General features: G+C 46.8%; 1 protein-coding gene across 1 annotated transcript in view; it reads left to right on the top strand.

The window, feature by feature from the left end:
- The first annotated feature begins 4654 nt into the window (after window positions 1–4654).
- FARSB (phenylalanyl-tRNA synthetase subunit beta) overlaps window positions 4655–22552 on the top strand; it is a 78454-nt gene continuing 60556 nt past the window's right edge. The window contains exons 1-9 of the mRNA XM_077290879.1: window positions 4655–4857; window positions 5549–5604; window positions 9843–9997; window positions 11596–11668; window positions 14651–14766; window positions 15588–15738; window positions 15892–16000; window positions 17818–17888; window positions 17973–18034. Coding sequence (XP_077146994.1) covers window positions 4800–4857; window positions 5549–5604; window positions 9843–9997; window positions 11596–11668; window positions 14651–14766; window positions 15588–15738; window positions 15892–16000; window positions 17818–17888; window positions 17973–18034 — 851 coding nt within the window. The 5' untranslated portion in view covers window positions 4655–4799. The remainder of the gene's footprint in view (window positions 4858–5548; window positions 5605–9842; window positions 9998–11595; window positions 11669–14650; window positions 14767–15587; window positions 15739–15891; window positions 16001–17817; window positions 17889–17972; window positions 18035–22552) is intronic.

Below are 22552 nucleotides of genomic sequence, written 5' to 3'. Positions count from 1 at the left end.
GATGGCGAAAGTAAAGCCCATCATGAAGGAGCATATTCGCCATGAACAGGAGTCACAGGCAAGGGTGTATAACCTTTCAGCGAGAATGAGTCAGTTCCAGCCTGGGGACCGCATGCTGGTGCTTATCCCCACGGTGGACAGCAAGTTCTTAGCCAAGTGGCAAGGCCCATATGAGGTGGTGGAAAAACTGAGCGAGGTGAATTACAAGGTATACCAGTCAGGCCAAAGGAAGCTGCACCAAATATACCATGTGAACTTGCTCATGCCATGGCGAGATCGGGAGTCACTGGAAATCCCTTGCCTGGGAGCCAATTGAAAAGCCACAGTAGACGATGTCACCATTGCAGAGACGCTAACGTGGGCCCAGAGACAACAGTGTCGGGAATTGTTGCAGCAGGACCATGACCTGTTCTTGGAGTTGCCAGGGCATACTAAAGTAGTCGAGCATGACATGTTGAAAAAGCCACACGTAAGGGTAAACCTCAGGCCCTATAGAATTCCAGAAGCACATCGGGAGGTGATAGCTAATAAGGTGAAGAGGATGTTAGACCTTGGGGTGATTGAGGAGTCGAAAAGTGGATGGTTGAGTCCCATCGTCCTCGTGCCGAAGCCCGACAGTGAGTGGCGATTTTGCAATGATTATCGCAAGCTGAATGAGGTCTCCAAATGTGATGCATATCCAATGCTCCGTGTGGACAAACTCATTGAGACTGGGAACCGTGAGGCACATCACCACCCTCGACCTGGCGAAGGGCTACTGGCAGATCCCCATGTCCCAGAGTGCCGAGAAGACGGCCTTCTCGACGCCTGATGGGTGTTTCCAATACACCAGGATGCCCTTCGGACTACAGGAGGCCCCAGGAACCTTCCAGAGGGCAACAGATCGGGTCCTGGCTCCCCATAAGTATACCGCAGCCTACCTACTGTAGATGACATTATGGTCTTCAGCCCTGCTTGCGGTGCTCATCTACCAAAGGTACAGGCAGTCTGGGATGCGTTGAGGAATGAGGCGTTTACCATAAACCCCAAAAAAGTGCCATCAGGAAGGAGGAGGCCAAATACCTTGGCTATGTCGTCGGGGAGGGCAAACTCAAGCCCCAGATGAACAAGATTGAGGCAATCCAGAAATGGCCACAATTGCTTTCCAAAAAGCAAGTGAAGGCGTTTCTTGGAATTGTGGGTTAAGACAGGCGGTTTATCCCAAGGTTCACCATGATTGCCACACCGTTGACAGACCTCCTTCAAGGCACAAGATTGCCGTTGATCAAATGGTCTGCTGAGACTCAGATGGCTTTCCAGGAACTGAAGCAGGCTCTGTGTAAACACCCGGTTCTGGTCGCACCAGACGTCAGCAAGGAGTTCATCGTCCAGACAGATGCGTCAGAAGTCGGCTTGGGAGCTGTGCTGTCTCAGGAAGTGAATAGGGAGGAGCATCCCATCTTATATCCATCCAGGAGCTCTCTTCATGTGAGAAACTATGCCATCGTCGAGGAGCGCTTAGCCATAAAGTGGGCCGTAAATACCCTGAGGTACTACCTGCTAGGCTGTAGGTTTAAGCTGGTATCTGACCATGCCCCTCTGACGTGGTTGAGGGAAAAGAAGAGTAAAAATGCTCGGGTAACTAGATGGTTCTTAGGCCTCCAAGATTTCATTTTTCACGTCGAGCATATGCCAGGAAAGTTGCACGGGAACGCAGATGCCCTGGCCAGACTCCCCTGCTTAGCGAGTGAAGGTGCCAAAACTGCCGGCTTTGGGCAAAGGGGGGGGATATGTGACAAAGTCACTGGTAAGGTACTAGAGGGGAGATATGTGTCACTGAGCTTAATGGCGTCAGTTATATGAAACCAGAGTATTAAAGAGACAGTGTTCCTATTTTCTACCTCTGTATACCACCATGTGAGTTGGACTACCACAGTTATCCATATGTCTGTTTTCACCTCCAAATTACATCTGGTTTTTACATCAACAATTTAAACAAATAATAAAAGGCCAAATAGTTTTCTATTTTAATTATAATGGATCGATAACAAAACTGACTGTATGGCATCAGTATTTTTAATGCACCCATTAAGTACACTGCTTAAAAAAATAAAAGGAACACTTAGACAACACAATGTAACTCCAAGTCAATTAAACTTCTGTGAAATCAACCTGTCCAGTTATGAAGCAACACCGATTGTGAATCAATTTCTCCTGCTGTTGTGCAAATGGAAAAGACAGCAGGTAAAAATGATAGGCAATTAGCAAGACAACACCTATAAAGGAGTGGTTCTGCAAGGGATGACCATAGACCATTTCTGTTCTCATCCTTTATAGCTGTTGTTTTGGTCACTTTTGCATTTTGTCATTGCTCTCACCCCTAGATGTACTGTACAGTAGCATGAGGCTGTGTCTACAACCCACAGAAGTTGCTCAGGTAGTGCAGCTCATCCACGATGGCACATCAATGTGAGCTGTGGCACTAAGGGTCCGACGACCAGAAGTGGGTATTGTGCTTACAGCCTAACACCATGCAAGGCGATTGAGATTTGACAGAGAACACCAAGATTGGCAGACCCAATTGGCATTAGGTACCGGGATGAGATCCTCAGACCTATTGAGAGACCATATGTAGGTGCAGTGGGCCCTGGGTTCCCTCTGATGCATAACAGCGCTAGGCCTCAAGTGGCTGAAGTATGTCAGCAGGTACTGCATGATGAAGGCACTGATGCTATAGACTGGCCCGCCCGTTCCCCAGACCTGAATCCAATTGAATACATCTGGGACATCACATCAAGTCTCATTCCATCCACCAATGCCATGTTGCAACACAGACTGTCCAGGAGCCGACTGATGCATTAATCCAGGTCTGGGAGGAGATCCCTAAGGGCTCCTTCTCACTTGCGAGAAATACGTCCGAGTCTCGCAGGTTAAAACCCTGCTCTGGTGCCGGCACTCCAGAGCGTGCGGCCGCACAGCAATACATGGAGCTGCACGCTCCGCTCTGTGTATAATAATGTTCATTTGAACAACCACATTGACTTGCATCGGTCAGTGTGCTGTCCTTATGCTATCAGTTTTGCCCCTGTCTGAACGGGCCCTTAGAGATAACAGGAGGGAGCGGGATGTACACAGATCTCCACAGTGTGGATCATCTCAAGGACTTCAGAGAAAATAAGCTGTAGGTAAGGAGGAAACCAGATGAAGAGGAAATAGCTGCAGTTCTGATATATAAACTAATGAAGACAGCAGCACCCTGGATACACCTAGAGCCCACATCCTATATCCCTGCCCCGCTGCCCTAGACTAACAGGACTTTTCATGTGTGTACATAGGGAGAGACGTGGTGGTGTGGAAAAGCCACAAGCCTTGGTCCTGTCATCCAAGATGAATAGCTCCTATATAGTGTCCACCGCTGGCTACTGCAGATCAGCTCACATTCATAGCAGTCACCACTACACAGTGAAGGGCTCTGCGGTGCTCTGTTCTCCATTTACAGTCAACCGCAGCCAGAGATGAGAACAGTTGATAAAATATTCTATGGACAAGTCATCAATATCGAAGTTATGGAAACCCCCCTTAGACCGCGTGCACACATTGAGTATTTGAGTTTTTTTTACATCAGTATCTGTAAGCCAAAACCAGGAGTGGGCGATAAATCCAGAAGTGGTGCATATGTTTCTATTATACTTTTCCTCTGATTGTTCCACTCCTGGTTTTGGATTACATACTGATGTAAAATACTGACCAAATAGTGATAGTGTGAACGTGGCTTTAGGGTATGTGCACGTAATGTCTTTTTCAGGTAGATTCCGCGTGAAAAAAACACTAAAGAAAAAAATGAGCATATGCACAACTATATAAAACGCCTGTTCAGTCTGTAGTTTCTTACAACCGCACCAGGTTTCCAAAGTGGTTAAAAAAAAGTCCTGACCATTCTTCTGTTGGAAGACGATCACTATTAATACAGTCTTTAAAAAAAGACACCGGAACCAAAATGCTATTAGAAAGCCGTAATAGACGATGCTGCAGGGTAAAACCTCCGGCAGCGTTTTAGCGTCTTTAGCGGAATTTCTGTCCAGGTATGCTGGCATCTTGTGTCCATTGATTCATATTTATAATGCCTTGTGTGTTTCCATGTAGCAAGCGGATAGAGGCCAGAATTGGGTTTATTTATGGGTCTGTACACGGAATCTCACAGCACAGACCTATAGAAGCAAAACCTGCCCTGTGTAAACAGGCACCTATGGTATATGCACGCTGTACAACCACGTGACTGCAGTGTTACCATAACCCCGCCCTCTATATATACACAGGGAGTGCCCTGGGAGAGTGTAACCTAGCAACCCCACCCCACTGCAGAAGGACAGGAGAAGCCGGCACCATGCCGGAGCTCCTCTGCCACCTCCTCGATTACACCTGGCTCTTCACTTTCCGATCCCACATTATCAGGACCCCGCCTTGCGTTCCAAGCCTCCACTCAACTCCCCTCAGTGATTGGTCCAGCGCTGAGTCATCTACTCTGATTGGGTAAAGGAAGGTCCACACGTGAAAGTGATGCAATGCTGAGGAAAGCGTGTAGGGGTGACTAAGGTGATGCCTGTTGAGGGAATGCAAATAAAATCGGCATTTAATGGACATGTATATTTTTTAGTGTACAGTCATAAGACACCATACGCCGTAGATAGCTCACAAAGAGTAAAGCGGGACGTAGAAAGTCAGTAGTGGCGGTTATATTGTTTCCGGCGCCGCGGACAGCCCGGTGTGAGGAAAGTTTCCCCTCCTGTCTTTCCCTTCTATGCCGGCGCCGCAGCGGAGCCATGCCGACTGTCAGTGTGAAGAGAGACGTCCTGTACCAGGCCCTGGGCCGGACATACAGTAGGTGGCGGCCGGTGTGGATGTGGTGAGGAGGAATGATGGTGCTGGGTAGAGAGCCATCAGTTGTGGCCAGGGTGAAGGCGTCTGCCCATGACAGTTTCCCCAGTGTTCGCTCACAGGCCCTTCCTCACGGGTGATGCCGCTGGATCGGGGCGAGCGATCGTTCCAGGGTTTGTCCGGGACACATTTATATTCCGTAATTTGCTCATAGCTGTCTAAATTATCAGACAAATCCATTACCCTCCTCCCAGGGACTGCGACTCCACCGCTGCCAAGGTCTGTAGTGATTGGCTGCAGCGGTGGAGCTACATCACCGCTGCAGCCAATCACGGGGCCCAGTAGCTGGTGACACTTACATCTTCAGAGCCGCTGAGCTCAGTATTTCAGTGCTATGGTGTTTGTTGTCTGCTGGACTTGTGACCTCACCGCTGCAGCCGATCATTAAAGACCTGAGCAGCAGGGGAGATTGAATACCAGCGGTTCGGCCCCCAGACAGCTTTCGTACCCTTGGCAGCAAATTCTCTCTTTGCACAGAGACGTCCTGATAGCAGCAAATATTTCTAAGGCTGCTGAAAAGATGCGATTTCTGCCAGTGATGGGCGGCGTCACTCGTTATCGCACAGCTGTAATAGATTGTCACCTCCCTGATGTCGCAGGCTGCACATCATCTTCTCTGTCTTTACCTCTCCAGCTGATGAAGAGTTTGATGAGCTCTGCTTTGAATTTGGCCTGGAGTTAGATGAGATTGTAAGTATCTTTAGCTACAGATATTTTTCAGACTTTATGATTTGTTTTTCCTTCTTCAGGTTTTTTAAATGTAAAATAAATATATTCCTGAAATGTTGCAGTTTTCTGGCCTCATCATAGATTCATTCTGTGTGGTTTTACTATATGTAGATATGACAGATTCCACCATTTACAGTAAGTGACGCCTAATCTCCTCTCCTTCCCCTCTCTGCACACATCACAGAGCATGCTCACACCACTCTCCCATGGAAATCAATGAGAAAGCGCCAGTCTGCTGTTTTTTTATAAAGTTTATTCCTAGCTACCATTTACATCAGCTTAGACAGTATGCCCCCCATGTTATATATTAATAAACCAAACTAAAAAAAAGTCTGCGATCAGAACACAAAAACAGATGAGCAATAAAATGTGTACCGCTATCTACCGTAGTTTTAATTTGTAAGGCATAATATAGCTCACCCAGGGTTGTCCTGGACGATTTTCTAAAAAATAACAGGCAGGTAGTCGTGAACAGAGACAATTACCTATCTGTTCTACCGGCGGTGGCTCTGAATGGTGAGTCACTGATCCTGCCGGCGATTCAGCTGCTCCATGTCCACAAAGCAGTTCTTCATCTTCTGGGCTTCTCTGTTGACTGAGTGTGACTGCTGATGTCATGCTGATTGACAACTGGCTCCCCGCAGTTAGGCAGTGGAGATCCAGCTTTATAACCAGTGTGACATCGGTAAAGACGTGCCGTCAACAGAGCAGAACAGGAGAGAAGCTGCTGATCTGTGTAAGTGATGTCAGCAGAAGCAGCTGAACCACTGGCAGGAGCGGTCTGTGACCACTTTATGCTGGCAGACATTGGCTCTGGGCACAACAGGCAGGTTCTTAGCAGCTACCTGATTGTTAGTTCTTAGGCCTGCAGTAAAAAAATAAAATCGTCCTGGATAACCCCTATTAATAAACCCATATTCTTATACTGTATCAGCGCCGCAGCCAATACTATCCACAAGGGGCAGTAGTAGATGCTCAGTGCCAGGCTCGGCACGTTTTTGTTTTAACTGCCAAGGGGACCAAGATTTTCTGATATGGGACATCCTCTTTATTGTTGTCTCTCACAGGCAGAAATTGTACAAAGCCAACTACTGTATTGAAACTGGTTAAAAGGAGAGTGTAGTAGTTGCCCAATGCAACCAATTAGGTCCCTGTGGGTATTTCCAGAATAGGAAATCATCCTTTATATGTAGATTAGGGTATAACTTACTGATGGCTGGCGGTCCGACAACTGGGACTCCCTGCGATTCTCAGAATGGAGCAGTGGTGTTCATGCCTGATGGGTCGTTGGAGAAAGCCAACTACAGTGTGCAGCTCTTTTCAATAGTCCCGTAGACAATGAATGGAACACAGGTCAAGCATGAGGATCTCCTCCATTCAAGATAAAGCTATTCTATGGATCCAGAGCCCTGTTCTCCGGATCACTGGGGCCCCCAGCATGTGAACACCATAAATCAGTCAGTCATCCCTTATCTAATTCTAGGCATACCACTTTCATTTTTCAAATGGCCACTGAAAAATGAGTAAGGCCGGCGTCACACATGCGAGTTTTACGGACGTAAGAGCGCAGAAACTACGTCCGTAAAACTCGCATAACATACGGCACAATTATTCTCAATGGGGCTGCTCCTATCAGCCGTATATTACGGATCCGTAATATACGGCTTTCTACGGCCGTATAAAATCGCAGCATGCTGCGTTTGTCAGCGTATTGCGCAAAAAAAATCGCCAATGAAAGTCTATGGGGGCAAGAAAAATACGGATTCCACACGGACCTGCAGTGTGACTTGCGAGAAATACGCAGCGCTGTTAGTGAAAAGTCGGTAATTCAATTGCCGGCTTTTCATTTCTCCTGCACAAACCCGACAGGATATGAGACATGGTTTACATACAGTAAACCATCTCATATCCCCATTTTTTTGCATATTCCACACTACTAATGTTAGTAGTGTGTATGTTCAAAATTTCAGCGCTGTAGCTGCTAAAATAAAGGGTTAAATGGCGGAAAAAATTGGCGTGGGCTCCCGCGCAATTTTCTCCGCCAGAATGGTAAAGCCAGTGACTGAGGGCAGATATTAATAGCCAGGAGAGGGTCCATGGTTATTGGCCCCCCTGGCTACAAACATCTGCCCCCAGCCACCCCAGAAAAGGCACATCTGGAAGATGCGCCTATTCTGGCACTTGGCCACTCTCTTCCCACTCCCTGTAGCGGTGGGATGTGGGGTAATGAAGGGTAATGCCACCTTGCTATTGTAAGGTGACATTAAGCCAGATTAATAATGGAGAGGCGTCAATTATGACATCTATCCATTATTAATCCAATTGTTTGAAAGGGTTAAAAAACACACACACACACACACATGATTTAAAAGTATTTTAATGAAATAAACACACAGGTTGTTGTAATAATTTATTGCTCTCTCAATCCATTTGCAGGCCCTCGCTTGACAAAATAATAAACGCACAAGATACATACCTTCTGATGTCCTATCACGTCCAACGAGGTAATCCATCTGAAGGGGTTAACTAATATTACAGGCACGAGCTGCGATAAACCACTCGCTCGTACCTGTAATCCCCGGGTGCTGAAAGGAAAGCTGGATCTGTACTTACATTGAGTCGCGGTGATGCGCCCCCTGCTGGATGTTCTCATGAACTGCAGCCTGGGAACTTTTTCCCACGCTCCAGGTCATATGAGGACATCCACCAGGGGGCGCATCACCGCGACTGAAGGAAATGTAGGTCAATGACCTACATTTCCTTCATTCGCCGGGGAATTACAAGCACGAGCACACAGCTGCATTAGCAGGGCTCCTGCTTGTAAATTATTTTAACCCCTTCAGATGGATTACCTCGTGGGACGTGACGGTTCAGCTGAGGGTATGTATCTTGTGCGTTTATTATTTTGCCAAGCGAGGGCCTGCAAATGGATTGAGAGAGCAATAAATTATTAAACAACCGCTGTGTTTATTTCATTAAAATACTTTTAAATCGTGTGTGTGTGTTTTAACCCTTTCAAACAATTGGATTAATAATGGATAGGTGACATTAACCCTTCATTACCCCATATCCCAACGCTACAGGGAGTGGGAAGAGAGTGGCCAAGTGCCAGAATAGGCGCATCTTCCAGATGTGCCTTTTCTGGGGTGGCTGGGGGCAGATGTTTGTAGCCAGGGGGGGCCAATAACCATGGACCCTCTCTAGGCTATTAATATCTGCCCTCAGTCACTGGCTTTACCATTCTGGCGGAGAAAATTGCGCGGGAGCCCATGCCAATTTTTTCCGCCATTTAACCCTTTATTTTAGCAGCTACAGCGCTGAAATTTTGCACATACACACTACTAACATTAGTAGTGTGGAATATGCAAAAAAAAAAGGGGATATGAGATGGTTTACTATATGTAAACCATGTCTCATATCCTGTCGGGTTTGTGCAGGAGAAATGAAAAGCCGGCAATTGAATTACCGGCTGTTCACAGATATCGCGCTGAGTGAAATCTAAATACAGAATATATATATATGTGTCTCAATGACATATATATATATATGTACTGTATATATGTTTTCCCGAACATTTGAGCACATAAATCCATTAGATGTCGGTTTTGCAAGCCTGCGAGAAAATCTCGCAGTACGGATGCCATACGGATTACATACGGAGGATGCCATGCGCAAAATACGCTGACACACCCTGACTACGGATCACTATTTTGGGAACATTTCTCCGTATTCCGGCCGTAGTACGGACGTATAATACGTGGCGTATTGTCTTACGCCAAGTGTGATGCCGGCCTAAGTCTCTCATTGATTACCATGGACAATATTTCAAGTTATTCTGTGCATCAGATAGATCAGTTATAAAAAATAAAATACATATATATAATTATAATTTTTGGCTGTACCATATAGCAAACCACCCTGCAAGCCTGTAACGTAATGTGAGTGTAGTGAAGCCCAGTCTCCCACCTGCTCTTCTGTCCTGCTCACATGGGGCAGGAAGCTGAGATCTGGGGAGCAGAACGAACATATAACGTGAGCAATGGGGGTCATTTGTTAATACTTTCCCCATAGTTTTACTCCCTGGTAATGTGAATCCACATAACCTTTTTTTTTTCTGTGAGTATTATTGATGTGGAGGTGTAAATCACAGGCAATTATAGGTATATCTTTGCAAATAGTATATTTTATTACCCTTTCAGACCACCGAGAGAGAAATCCTCAGCAAAGAAAAAGGTGATGGAAAGTTGGACGGAGCATCAGATGTTATTCTCTTTAAGATTGATGTGCCTGCCAACCGCTATGATCTGTTGTGCCTGGAGGGACTGGTTCGGGGGCTGCAAGTATTTAAGGAAAGGTACAGTGGGAATACGTGACAGCTCTTCTTACTGGTCTTTGGGGTGTGCATTCTGTTTAATCATTTGGCACTTTTGTATTGTAGTGTTTTATTGCCATAGTAAAATGCCTGGCATCCATAGGGTGGCACACATCACAGACTAAGCTGACCCGGCGATAGGGCGACAGACGGAGCTCCCCTGCACTATCCACTGGGGCATCTAATGGACGTAATGACCAGGGTTAGAGTTATCTCTGATCCTGGCCCTTGCCGCTGTGTGCCTCTGTATGTTTCTGCTAGAGTAAAGAAAAAAAAAATGGGATAAAAAGGTGGATTAACTCTGCGCTGCTAGAAAGATAAAAGTCCAAATGGATATTCAGATGAAAAGTGGCTTTATTCAACGTGTTTAGGAGTACTATGACTACTATGTTTCTGCTGGCAGCTCTTGTATGTGCTCCATCTCTGTGCCTTGTATACATGGTATATTGTAATATCCATATAGCACCTGAGCTGGGACTGTACAGGAGGTGTGATGCCAAGGGGTTAAAAAATAAAAATTAAGCCTAATTTAGCTCCATATACGGCACCTCTCTTGTCAGGGGGCTGTTTTTTGAATTGCAGCCCAGCTTCTTCCAGAGTTGTGGCCTGTGCACCAGGATGGTTCTGTAATCGCGGACACCCTGCCATTACCTGTGTGACTTTCCACTAGAACTTTCTTAACCAAACATTGTTGAAGGGGTTGTCCAGTATTCAGACCAGCCTGCTTTTAAATACTGCATTACCCAAGTGAAAATGAAAACGCCTTATGCTCACCGCCCGTACTGAGGCTCATCTGAAGAAATGACAGCACAGGAGCCCAATAGTGACCACTGATTGGCTGCAGTGCTCACAGTGTCATGAGAGAACTGCTGCTGGCGTTGCCAGGACGGTGCTGGCATTGCCAGGATGTTGTTGGCTTTTTCTGAGACGGTGCTGGTGTCGTTGCTGGGGCGGTGCTGGTGTCGTTGCCGGGGCGGTGCTGGTGTCGTTGCCGGGGCGGTGCTGGTACAGGAGGTGAGTATATGGTGTTTATGTTGAAAGTTGGGTAGTGAAGTTGTAGACAACAGCATTTCTGGCAGCACGTCCCTTTCCATACATTATTTGTTTTGTGAACAGGCTTTAATTCAAGTGTGTATTTAGACAGCACCTCAGTTAAAGGGAATCTGTCATCAGGTTTTTGCTGTGTAATCTGAAGACACCAAGAGGTAGGGGTTAAACACTGAACTCAACAATGTGTCTCTTATTAGGCTGTGTTTGCTTACAATGAAGATTTTATCACCAGGACATAATCACTGTTTTGGCTACAGACGCAGGTGCATACTAATCCGACCACCCCCCTACTGTGATAAGCAGCTCACTGTCTATAGACAATGTTTACAGAGAGCTGTGGTGTGGGCTGAGGCAGCTTTCTGAGCTCTGCTACATCTGACTACTCTGTCAGAACCGCTGCTCCCAGTAATCTAAGTGATGCATCGCTGGAATCGTTGTCTCTCTCCCTACATTATACTGCTCTCAGATGAGGGAGCAAACACCTGCTGACAGATTCCCTTTAATACTTATGTATTAATATTTCTTTATAGGATTGATGCCCCAAGATATAAGAGGATTACACCCGCTGACAGTCAGCTCCAAAGACTGTTCATCACTGAGGAGGTAACACTTCCTTCACTTATACTGCTGTGTTATGATGTATGTATGTAGCGCTGCATGTTAGATGTAGCTGGAAGACACAGATCTAGATCTAGCGCACCCGTCTGTGGCTGCCCCCTTTTTTAATAAATTATCCCTAAACATCAGCTCTCACAGCTGGTGGGAAATGGTCGAGGGGCCGCACCGGAGAACTGTCCATGGACCCCACCATCACATGTGAATAGGGGGGGTTCTTTCCATTTTAAGTATAATATGTCACTTTCATTCTTTTATTGCTTACATCTCTTTGCCAGGAGATCCGCCCCCCTGCCGCTGTCACAGAGCAATGGCGGATCATGCGCAGCTCCTCTAGGCTCCTTTATTCAGAGGTGCGCATTGTGGAGCCAGTTGGACTGTGCATGGTCGGCCACCATCCCAAGATGTCACAGCGGCCAGTCTCCTTGGCAGTGAGCTTTAAACAATAAGAGGTGAGGTGTCACATCGGGAAATCTATAGATTCCGGCTATGCGGAGTCTTGTTTAACCCCTTCATAACCTTGCAATTTTCCTCCCCTTCCTCCAAGAGCCATAACATTTTTATTTTTCCATCCCAATAGCTGTATAAGGTCTTGTTTTCTTTGCAGAACGAGTTGTGCTTATGAATGCCACCATTCATTCTACATTCTGTACTAGATAATGGGAAAAAATTCAAGTGCGGTGAAATTGCTTAAAAAAAAAAAAAAGTTCAATTCCAAAACTGACCTGGCAATGCAATATGATTCCTCCCCAGGTCAGAATAAGTTCGCAGATACCAACATGTATAGGGTTTTTTTTTTTTTTTTTTATTTTAAGTGGTGAAAAAAATTTGTAAAGTTTGTAACAAACTTTTTTTTTTGCTTACGGCGCCATTTTTCAAGACTCATAACGTAGAGGGAGCTAGGGCTGGGTTATGGCTTATTTTTTGCAACTTCAGATGGTGTTTTTATTGATATCATTTTAAGGTAGATACGATGTTTTGATCGTCTGTTATTGCATTTAATTGCAATGTTGCGACAGCCAAAAAAACGTAATTCTGGCCTTTATTTTTTCTCGTTACGCTGTTTACCAGTTGGATTAATTGTTTTTAGATTTTGATAGATCAGACATTTCTGAGTGCAGCAATATGAAATTTGTGGGGTGTTTTTATTTTTCCCTAAAATTTTCAGTGGAGCAAATGGTGTGATTTTAACTTTTGTGTGTGTTTTTATTTTTTTTCCTATATATATTTTTTTTTTTTTAAATGTGCATAATTTTGACTGGCTTCAATAGTCTTCAAGCTGCGATAGTCCGGCCGCCTGTGCTACACATAGCAATGCTTCAGTACAGCTATGTATAATATCTCCTATGAACGCCGGCCACGAGCCGGCAATCACAAGAGATTCACAATGACAGGCACATGGGTGCCTTCTACAGACCCTCGGCTGTCATAACAACCCATCGGCGCCACGTGACAAGTGCCGATGGGCCGAATTTGTGATGTGTTTCCATCTGGTGTGTGTTAAATCCTGCTGTCAGTAACTGACAGCAGGACTTGACAGGTTAAGAGACGTGGCCGGAGCAGCGCTCCACCCACTGCTGTTAAAGGCACTTGATGGCTGATTAAATCAGCCATCAAGTGCGAGAAAGATGCGGCCTCCTCTTCAGAACCCACATCAAAGGCAGGGACAGAACCTTGTAAATATATGTCAAAGGTTGTAAAGGGGTTAAAATCTCTGTGAATGGTAAAATGTAAGGTTAGTCCTCCAGCCTCAGCAATGTCCTAACAGCTTCATGTTTTTACCGTTCCCTTATATCAGGGATGTCAAACTCAGACACAGAGGGACAAAACTAAAAGCTTGGACAAAGTTGTGGGCCAACCTTCATGTTTATTAAAAAAAAAAAAAAATGTCTACAATTGTTTTTCCTTATCATCAAATATAACGATAAACTTTTTCATATGGAAACAAACTTTAAAGGGGTTGTCCCACGAACAAAGTATATAATAATTAATAGATCTCAGAATAAAATATTGGAATAATATAATACATGTTAAGTAAGGGCAGTAAAAAGCATATGGCCCAATGGCCAAATTTTAATATGTATTAACAAAGGATAAAAAAAGCCTTGAATAACACAGATAATAAAGTTACATGCAAAAAAAGTGCCCCCAAACACAGTATGATATCCCCACAGTGAATTCCTCCACAGTACCCTTCACACACGATATGATGACCTTACTGTACCCCTCTCCCTCTTAACTCCCTGCAAAGAATGGTGATCTAATCACAGAATGATTCTCCAATTGTAATCCCCACATAGCCCTTCATACATTCTAATGGCCATAAAAAGTGCTCCATACAGTATAATGGGTCCCACAGTCTTCCATACAGTGTAATGGGGCCCTGCATTGCCATCCATACATTATAATGGCCCCACATACTGCTCTATACAGTATAATCGTCCTACATAGAGCTCAATGCATTATAATGGCCCCACGTAGTGCTCCACGCACTATAGCGGCGCCACGTAGTGCTCCACGCACTATAGCGGCGCCACGTAGTGCTCCACGCACTATAGCGGCGCCACATAGTGCTCCACGCACTATAGCGGCGCCACGTAGTGCTCCGCGCACTATAACGGCGCCACGTAGTGCTCCGCGCACTATAACGGCGCCACGTAGTGCTCCGCCCACTATAACGGCGCCACGTAGTGCTCCGCGCACTATAACGGCGCCACGTAGTGCTCCGCGCACTATAACGGCGCCACGTAGTCTTCCACCCAGTATAACGGTGCCACGTAGTGCTCCATACAGTATAACGCCGCCACATAGTGCACCCTGGAGTATAATGGCCTACCTTCCCGGCGTCAAGGGCCAAATATACTCACCCTGCAGGCCACATTTGGCCCGTGGGCCAGAGTTTGATATATGTACCTGAGATGTATATTTTCCTTCTCCTATGCGGTAATACCTGTGCTGTTCTGTTCTTAGACGGCTGCAGTTCGCCCCTTTGCAGTGGCCGCTGTGCTCCGGAACATAACATTCACCCAGGAGCGATATGAAAATTTCATTGATCTGCAAGAAAAACTTCACCAGAACATATGCAGGTACCTACATTTTTTTTCTGTATGTTTTGTGGAAATCTATATATACGGTATTATGATTGCAATTTTAGTATGTTGCAACATGAAGGGGTCCTCCAGTGACTGAGGTTTATGGCTCACAGATGTGCCCACCCCTGACTTTTCTTGAATGCCATTTAGTTATAGAGCTTGTTGTAAGGCTAGGTTCACATTGCGTTAGGGCAATCCGTTTAGCGCTAGCGGATTGCGCTGACGCAGTGTTTATTTAGGGGCCGCGTTCAGGGGTCGCGTTAACGTCCCCGCTCTCGCAGATCCCCGATCTGCGAGAGCGGGGAACGGACCTCGGGCGCGCCGCGGACGCTGCAAGCAGCGTCCGAGGCGCGTCACAGAAGAACGGCACATCACTAGCGCGAGCCGAAAAAGGCACGCGCTAGTGATGCGCTGCAGGCGAAATTTACATTGCTGTCAATGGGTGCGCTAACGGACCCGTTGTACGGCGTTAATTGCGACATTTTCGCCGTGCAACGCTGTCCGTTAGCGATCACCCACTAACGCAATGTGAACCTAGCCTAAGAGAGGTCTCTATCAGACATTTAAGGCAAATGTGTGTCGCAGGATAACCCATCTATCTCTTCCTTCAGGAAATACTTTAAGCCCAGGGAGATATTGTAGGAGATGTTCTGTTTCCACTTGATTCTGTGGCAAACTAGTGCCAGAAGTGTCACTCTGGCTCAGGTTTGGGTTTTCCTCTGGATCCGTTTTTTTTTTAATGAAGATGCTGAATTGTGTTGCTTGCTATTTGCTACCCTTAAAGATATGTTATTAGTAATCCCTTTGTCTTTTAGGCGAAGAACACTGGTCGCAATTGGAACCCATGATCTAGACACCATCACCGGACCCTTCATTTATACTGCAAAGCCCCCCTCTAGTATCAAATTTAGGCCACTGAACCAAAGCAAAGAGTACACAGCCCCAGAGCTGATGGATCTGTACAGGGTGAGGATTTGTCCCACAAGCACACGTGGTTGTAGTGTAGCCAATAGAGACTGGTGACTATAATGTATACATACGTACATTATTATTGAATATTGCTCTCGTTATAGTTCACCAGCCATATTATACACATTAATATGATCATCTTCTTCTCAGACTGACAGCCATCTGAAACATTTCCTGCACATAATAGAAGACAAGCCAGTCTACCCTGTGATCTATGACAGCAATGGGGTGCTGCTTTCCATGCCACCAATCATCAATGGTAATTGATTTTGCAACTCTGTGTGTTTTCAAATGGAAGCTATCATCAGAAAAGGACCTATTGCTTCTTGTAACGTACCACAATTTGTATTAAAAAACAGAAATGTTGCATTTTTCACATTTGCCACTGGGGCTTTTTTAGACTCTAACTTCATGTTTCAGGAAACAACACATGTACATAGCCACAATGGTAAGATCCCTGATCCCATCTTTTGGGAGACTGCTAGTTACCCTTCCTGAAATGACAGGAAGTGCTAGTCTAAAAAAGACCCAATATGGCCAGTGTAAAACTGCAATATTGCTAGTTTTGCTTTTTAAAATAAAGATTATGACATGAGAAAACTACAATTAAAAAAAATACATTTAACACACGAATCTAATTTAAATAGTTAGTTATTTTCCAATAATGCCTTTCATTTAAATTGTATTTTCACTGCCAAGAGCGTATCGCAATATGTAGTAGGTGTAATAATAATAAAAATATTAGCAAATACTTGTAATTAAAAATTTAGTACGGTATAGTTCTTCTGATTCTGTATGTCGCTTACCCCATGACCAGGGCATTGCAGTAGTCCCATATAATGCTGCACAAAGGTTAATACTGGCCCCATAAGATGCTCCATATTAAAATATGCCCCATATAATGCTGCACAAAGGTTAATGATGGCCCTATAAGATGCTCCATAGAATAATATGCCCCATATAATGCTCCATAAAGGTTGATGGCCCCATAAGATGCTCCATAGAATAATATGCCCCATATGCTGCTGCGATGAAAAAAAAAATGACATACTCACCTCTCATCGTTGGGGGCCAGGCGCCGGGGTCGCCGCTGGCTCAGGCCCCCGGCACTTGCGGTATTCACCTGTCCCCATTCCCACGCTGCTGTGTCTTCCGACTCTCTGCAGTGATTGTTCAGGCAGAGGGCGCGCACTAACCACGTCATCGCACCCTCTGACCTGAACGTCACAGCCAGGGGAAGCGGAAGACTCAGCCCGGCGATGGAACCGGGACAGGTGAATATCGCATGGCTCACCCTCCCCTGTCATACTCACCCTCCTGCCGCGGTCTCTGCACTTTCTTGCTTCTCCTTTGTCCCGGAGCAGCAGCTCCTTCCAGTGCTGAGCAGTCACATGGTACCGCTCATTAACGTAATGAATATGCGCTCCACGCCTATGGGAGTGGAGTCGCGTCCATATTAATTACTTTAATGAACGGTACCACATGACCGCTGAACACAGGAAGAGCTGTGGGAGCTGGAGACCATCGGAGAAGCAGGGACGTGCAGAGACCGCACCAGGAGGGGGTGAGCATGATGTAAGGGCCGCAACTCCTGCCGCTCCCCCTCCCCTGCCGACCCCCTGGGACAATGACTCGAGGATAAGCCGAGGGGCACTTTCAGCCTAAAATAATGGGCAGAAAATCTCGGCTTATATTCGAGTATATACAGTATAAATAATTTTTTGGTGTAGATAGTTGTAGTCTTGTGTGTGTGTGTGTGTGTGTATATAATAGATTATATATATATATATATATATATATATATATATATATATATATATATATATATACTCTGTATTAGAAAATGTTGACATAAGGTAGTCAGCGGCATGTGAACACACCACAGCCGCTGTCTGAGGACTATTTTTCTGTAGGAACACATTTAAACAATATGGCTCTTTCACAGCCCTAGGTAATAAAACGGTGAGACTCCTTTACTTTTATTCTAGAAAAGAATACACAGCATAAGAGGGTAACCCTTCCTGCAATTTTGTAATTGTTTTCATATTTTCTTCTAATTTGTCTTTTGACTTTTAGGGGATCACACCAGAATCTCCTTGAATACCCACAACGTATTTATTGAATGCACGGCCACGGATCTCACGAAGGTGATGGCGAGCACAGAGCCCGTTGTGCTGTGATGATCCCTTTTGTATCGTTTGCATTAATAAGTAACTTGACTTTTCTTGCAGGCTAAGATAGTCCTGGATATCATGGTCACCATGTTCAGTGAGTACTGCAGCCAGCCATTCACGTGAGTCACGTTCAGTAAAGTAATAGCAATGTGGAAATACTGCTGGTAAAGATCAACCTCCCACAAAGTGCATTTATGGGCATGCAGGTCTTAGAGGATAAAAAGATGGATTTTTCCTTCAATCTGTTGCTGCATTCCCAAGAAATCAGCATTTTAATTCATATGCAAATGAGGATTTAAAGGGAACCTGTCACGTGAATAAAACAATATTCTGAACCTGCCCAGCGCCCGCACTTGGACCCCTTCCGCTGGGAGGAAATTAAGTTTCTTCCCCCAGCAGCGTTTTGCGTTCTGTCACAGTGGCGGCACTAGCGCGGGTTCTGTCACTGTTCTGTGTATAGGGAGCGGAGGCTGTAACCGCACCCCTGGCACTGACTGACAGCAGCTGAGCATTAGGGCCGGCTGTCCGTCACTGACAGGAGCCGGTTACAGCTGCCGCTCTCTAGAGCAGTGACTGAACCTACGCCGGCACCAGCCCCATGACTGAACGCCAAACGCTGCTGGGGGGAATGCAGTTCATTTCCTCCTGTCATCAGGGATCTAAGTGCGGGAGCCTGGCCTGTATAAAACGCTATTAAACTGCAGAGTAGCCCTATATCTGCAAGTCAGTATAGTTTTTTTCATGTGACGGGTTCCCTTTAAGTGGTCTGGGCATGACAGAACACCTAAGGAGCCACGGCCTAACGAGGTTGATTCCCATCCCACCACCAAGTCCCTATAACTTCATTGATAACTCATTGTGTGTATGACATCAGACCGTGAGATATTAATCAAGCTAAAGATGCTGAAGTTGAGCGAAGAAACAACCTTGGGCAGCAGAAGATTGGCAAGTGCACTGTCACTCCCAGGGCACTTAAAGGGAAGCTGTCAGCAGGATTTTGCTAAGTAAACTACAGACATTGTCAGGTTGGCAGTTGGCAGTGTTAAACTGACTAAAATGATATCTGGGGTGCAGAAATGTATCTTGTGGTTCTTGGGTAATCAGTGTTAGTATTGAGATGCCCATGCCCCGGGGCGGGACTGTAGGTAGAGTCTTATCTTCCTGCTCTAGGCCAGAGAAATCATGGAGAGAACAGCCCACAGGCCACTACGAAGCACAATCAGTCTGACTCTCTCACTGTCTCTATGATGAGGAATATGTTTGTGCTTCTTCGGGGCGGCCTATGGGAACATCTCTCCTTGGTTTCTTAGACTTAGAGCAGGAAGATAAGACCCTGCCTACAGTCCTGCGCCAGAGCACGGGGATATCATTAGCTGAAGACTTCTAACCCTGATTACACAAGAACCACAAGACTGATTTCTTCACCACCCCCCCCCCCCCACCCCCAGTGTCTGTAGGTTATTTAGCAAAATCCTGCTTACAGGGTCACTTTAATGCCTCGTTTACATATGAATTAAAATGCTTCTTTCTCAGGATTGCAGAAGGGATAGAAGATATAAAGCTGTTTGGAAAAAGGGGTTATATAGTAAGCTTTTTTGAACATCTGATAATTGATCAGGTCTCTTTAGTTGACCATACACATGAGATGGAAATGTGCTGATGAACTAAAGTTGATGATTTCTTGCGATAGCCCCGTATCTAAATTAGATTACATAGGGCAATGGTGCTGTTCAGTGCAGCCATACATGTCCATTGCCTTAAAGGGAATGTGCCAGCATTGCTATGTAATCTAACAGAACCTAGTATAAAAACAAAGTGAACAAACGCTGCAGTAAGTAAGTGAGTAAATAGTAATAGCACATGTAAATAACATAGGAGACTTAGTTGACACTTGTGGTCAGAGCTATTGAGGTCGGCCGGCACATAGAGAGGTTTTACTTTAGAGATGGGACCATCCTGATTGGGTACACCTTATCTCGGTGGGATGGCTTTTACACTTTCTCCTTCGCCACATTGGGGGACACAGGACCATGGGTGTTATGCTGCTGTCACTAGGAGGCTGACACTAAGTTGAGACAAAAAAGAGTTAGCTCTTCCCCTGCAGTATACACCCTCGTGCTGGCTTCCAGAGACCCAGTTCAAGCTTAGTGTCCGTAGGAGGCACACTGGATTTAAACCTTTCTATCCCGGACGAAGGGGGCGACGGATTCTTTCATGTTCCGATCTCCCCCGAACCAACAACAGGCGAGCACGGGAGTTTCACCTCTCCGTATCGTCTCCTGCGACGTGGGAAGCCACTGCCTGAGCTGATTTTTAGGGGCGACGGGCCCCTTCAAGGGCACCGATCTCCCCCCTCCCTTATCAGACGAGCACTGGAGTGTCTCCTTCAGTATCCTCTTCAGCAGCCAGGCCTATTGCCGGACTTTTTTGCCCTGCCCACCAAGTTTTACCTCGGCTGTTCAGAGGCACCTTACATTGTGGCGTCCGTGCAGCCCCCACTGCATCACCACTGAGAAAGCGGATGATGGAAGGAGGCGGACGGTTCCTCTCCACCCCCCTTTTATGGGTATGGTGGATAGAGGCTTCCCCCAACCCTGCACTGTCCTAATCCCCCAGGCACAGCTCACCAGATCCCGGGGAAAAATCTATGACCGCTGGTGCAGCAAGCTTCTCTGCTTTTCTCCCCTTCTGTCGGGGTAAGTGCCATAACATTTGGGGGAGGGTCGGTCGCCCCAGCGGTTCCGGAGGGCTCCCTCACCTTTTCAGGGTCTCCCCTAGGGGCCGGCGCTCCTCGGAAGCCGCAAATTTAGTCCCCGGCTTCGGCCTAGCAGGCCGGTTCCCGATAGGCTCCGCCCCCTTTTTCGTGTCATTCGACGGCTCCGCCCCCTGGTCCTGGCGCTTCTCGCTCTCTGCGAGATTCCCCTCACCAACCCCCGGCGGCCATCTTTCTTCTCTGCACGCCGCAGCTCCAGCTCCACGTGCAGCGCTCTGACTGCCGGCTGCGCTCCTCCAAGTGCAGCGCCCTGTCCGCTGGCTGTCTCTCCACCAGCACCGCCGCTCTCCCTCTCTCAGCGGGACACAGGACCACGGGTAAGGAGACGACGTTAGTTCTCCCTTGCAGCGTCGCCCTCGCTTCCACAGCTTACAGGCCCTACCTGTGCACTATCTCTTACTTTAGCGTACACCATGTCCCAGTCAAGGACCAGAAAGATCACTAAGGTGCATACTACCTTTTTTACTACGTGTACCACCTGCCAGGCTCCTCTTCCTCGGCCTCAGAGTTCCTCCCTCTGCTCAGCCTGCGATGCCCCAGAGGCCCAGGAGCCCTCCGCCGCTACCGACCCCAGTGTATCTAGTCCCCCGGAGTGGGTGGCGTCCCTGTCACAGTCTGTGGATTCGCTGGCCAAAGCGATTAAATCCCTTCTGGACCCCTCTGGGGAGCGGGGCCCTCTTTTTCCTGGGTTAAGAGATCCCTCCGTAACAGGGGAATCGTCTGCCAGCAGGGGCTGCTCTCACCGGAAGGAGGCATGGTCATCCAGAAAACGGATCCGCACTACCTCCCCTGAGCACTCGTCGCACCAGTCAGCCTCTGGTAGCTCCACTTCTCGCTCACCCTCCCTAGGGGCCCGTAGCGATCACGACTCTTGAGTATGAGTCTGATGCATCCTTAGACCCGGATGCTCCGGACTTTAGGTCTACTGTCGACTCCCTCATTGAGGCAGTCAATCATTCACTAAAAGTAGACGATGATTCTAATTCTGCCCCGGACCATTTTGTTTCCTTTACGAGAAACAAGCGTTTCCATAAGACGTTCGCCTCTCACCCAGATTTCCTGGATATAGTCAGGCGACACAGGGAGCGTCCGGATAAGCGTTTTACGGGCAAAAAGACTTTGGAGTTGAAGTATCCCTTTTCCGCAGATCTTGTCAAAGATTGGACGGAATCTCCACAAGTAGATCCTCGGGTTTCGCGCTTGGCAACCAAAACTCTCCTATCCATTCCTGACGGTGCTTCAATTAAGAGTCCCACAGAACGCCAGCTAGATTCCCTAGCTTGCTCAGTGTACGAAGCCTCGGGTTCCTCTCTATCTCCCTCCTTCGCTGCGGCGTGGGTTGCCAAGGCAATGGTTTACTGGGCGGATGCCCTCGCTAAATCCATTCAGGAACAGGAATTTCCGCCTGAGGTGGCAGACCTGGCCAAACAAATTGCCATGGCTGGAGATTATGTGATGTATGCGTCCCTCGACGCTGCGGACTGTGCAGCAACTGCAGCTTCTAACGCCATCACCATTAGGAGAGCTATCTGGCTCAGAGAGTGGCGCGCAGATTCCTCCTCAAAAAAGTCTCTGATTTCCCTTCCCTTTCAGAGCGGGCGTCTTTTCTGAGAAAAATTAGACCAGCTTATTTCTGACGCTACAGGAGGAAAGAGCAAGTTCCTCCCACAACATAGGCCCAAAGCCGCTTTTCAGCGTCAACAATATTTTCGCTTTCGGCCCTTTCGCAGTAGCCCATTCTGGTCCAATTCTGCCCCCTCATCCAGATCAGAACGATCCGCTCGCCCAGACAGGGACTCTCGACCTTCTTTCAGGCCGAATCAGTCCTGGCGAGGAAAGCCTAGGCAACCCAGAACTAGAGGGT

This window comes from Ranitomeya variabilis, chromosome 2 (assembly GCF_051348905.1).
Source record: "Ranitomeya variabilis isolate aRanVar5 chromosome 2, aRanVar5.hap1, whole genome shotgun sequence".
NCBI lineage: Eukaryota > Metazoa > Chordata > Amphibia > Anura > Dendrobatidae > Ranitomeya > Ranitomeya variabilis.
The sequence above is the reverse complement of the archived record's forward strand: the minus strand, read 5'-3'. Positions and strand labels throughout refer to the sequence as shown.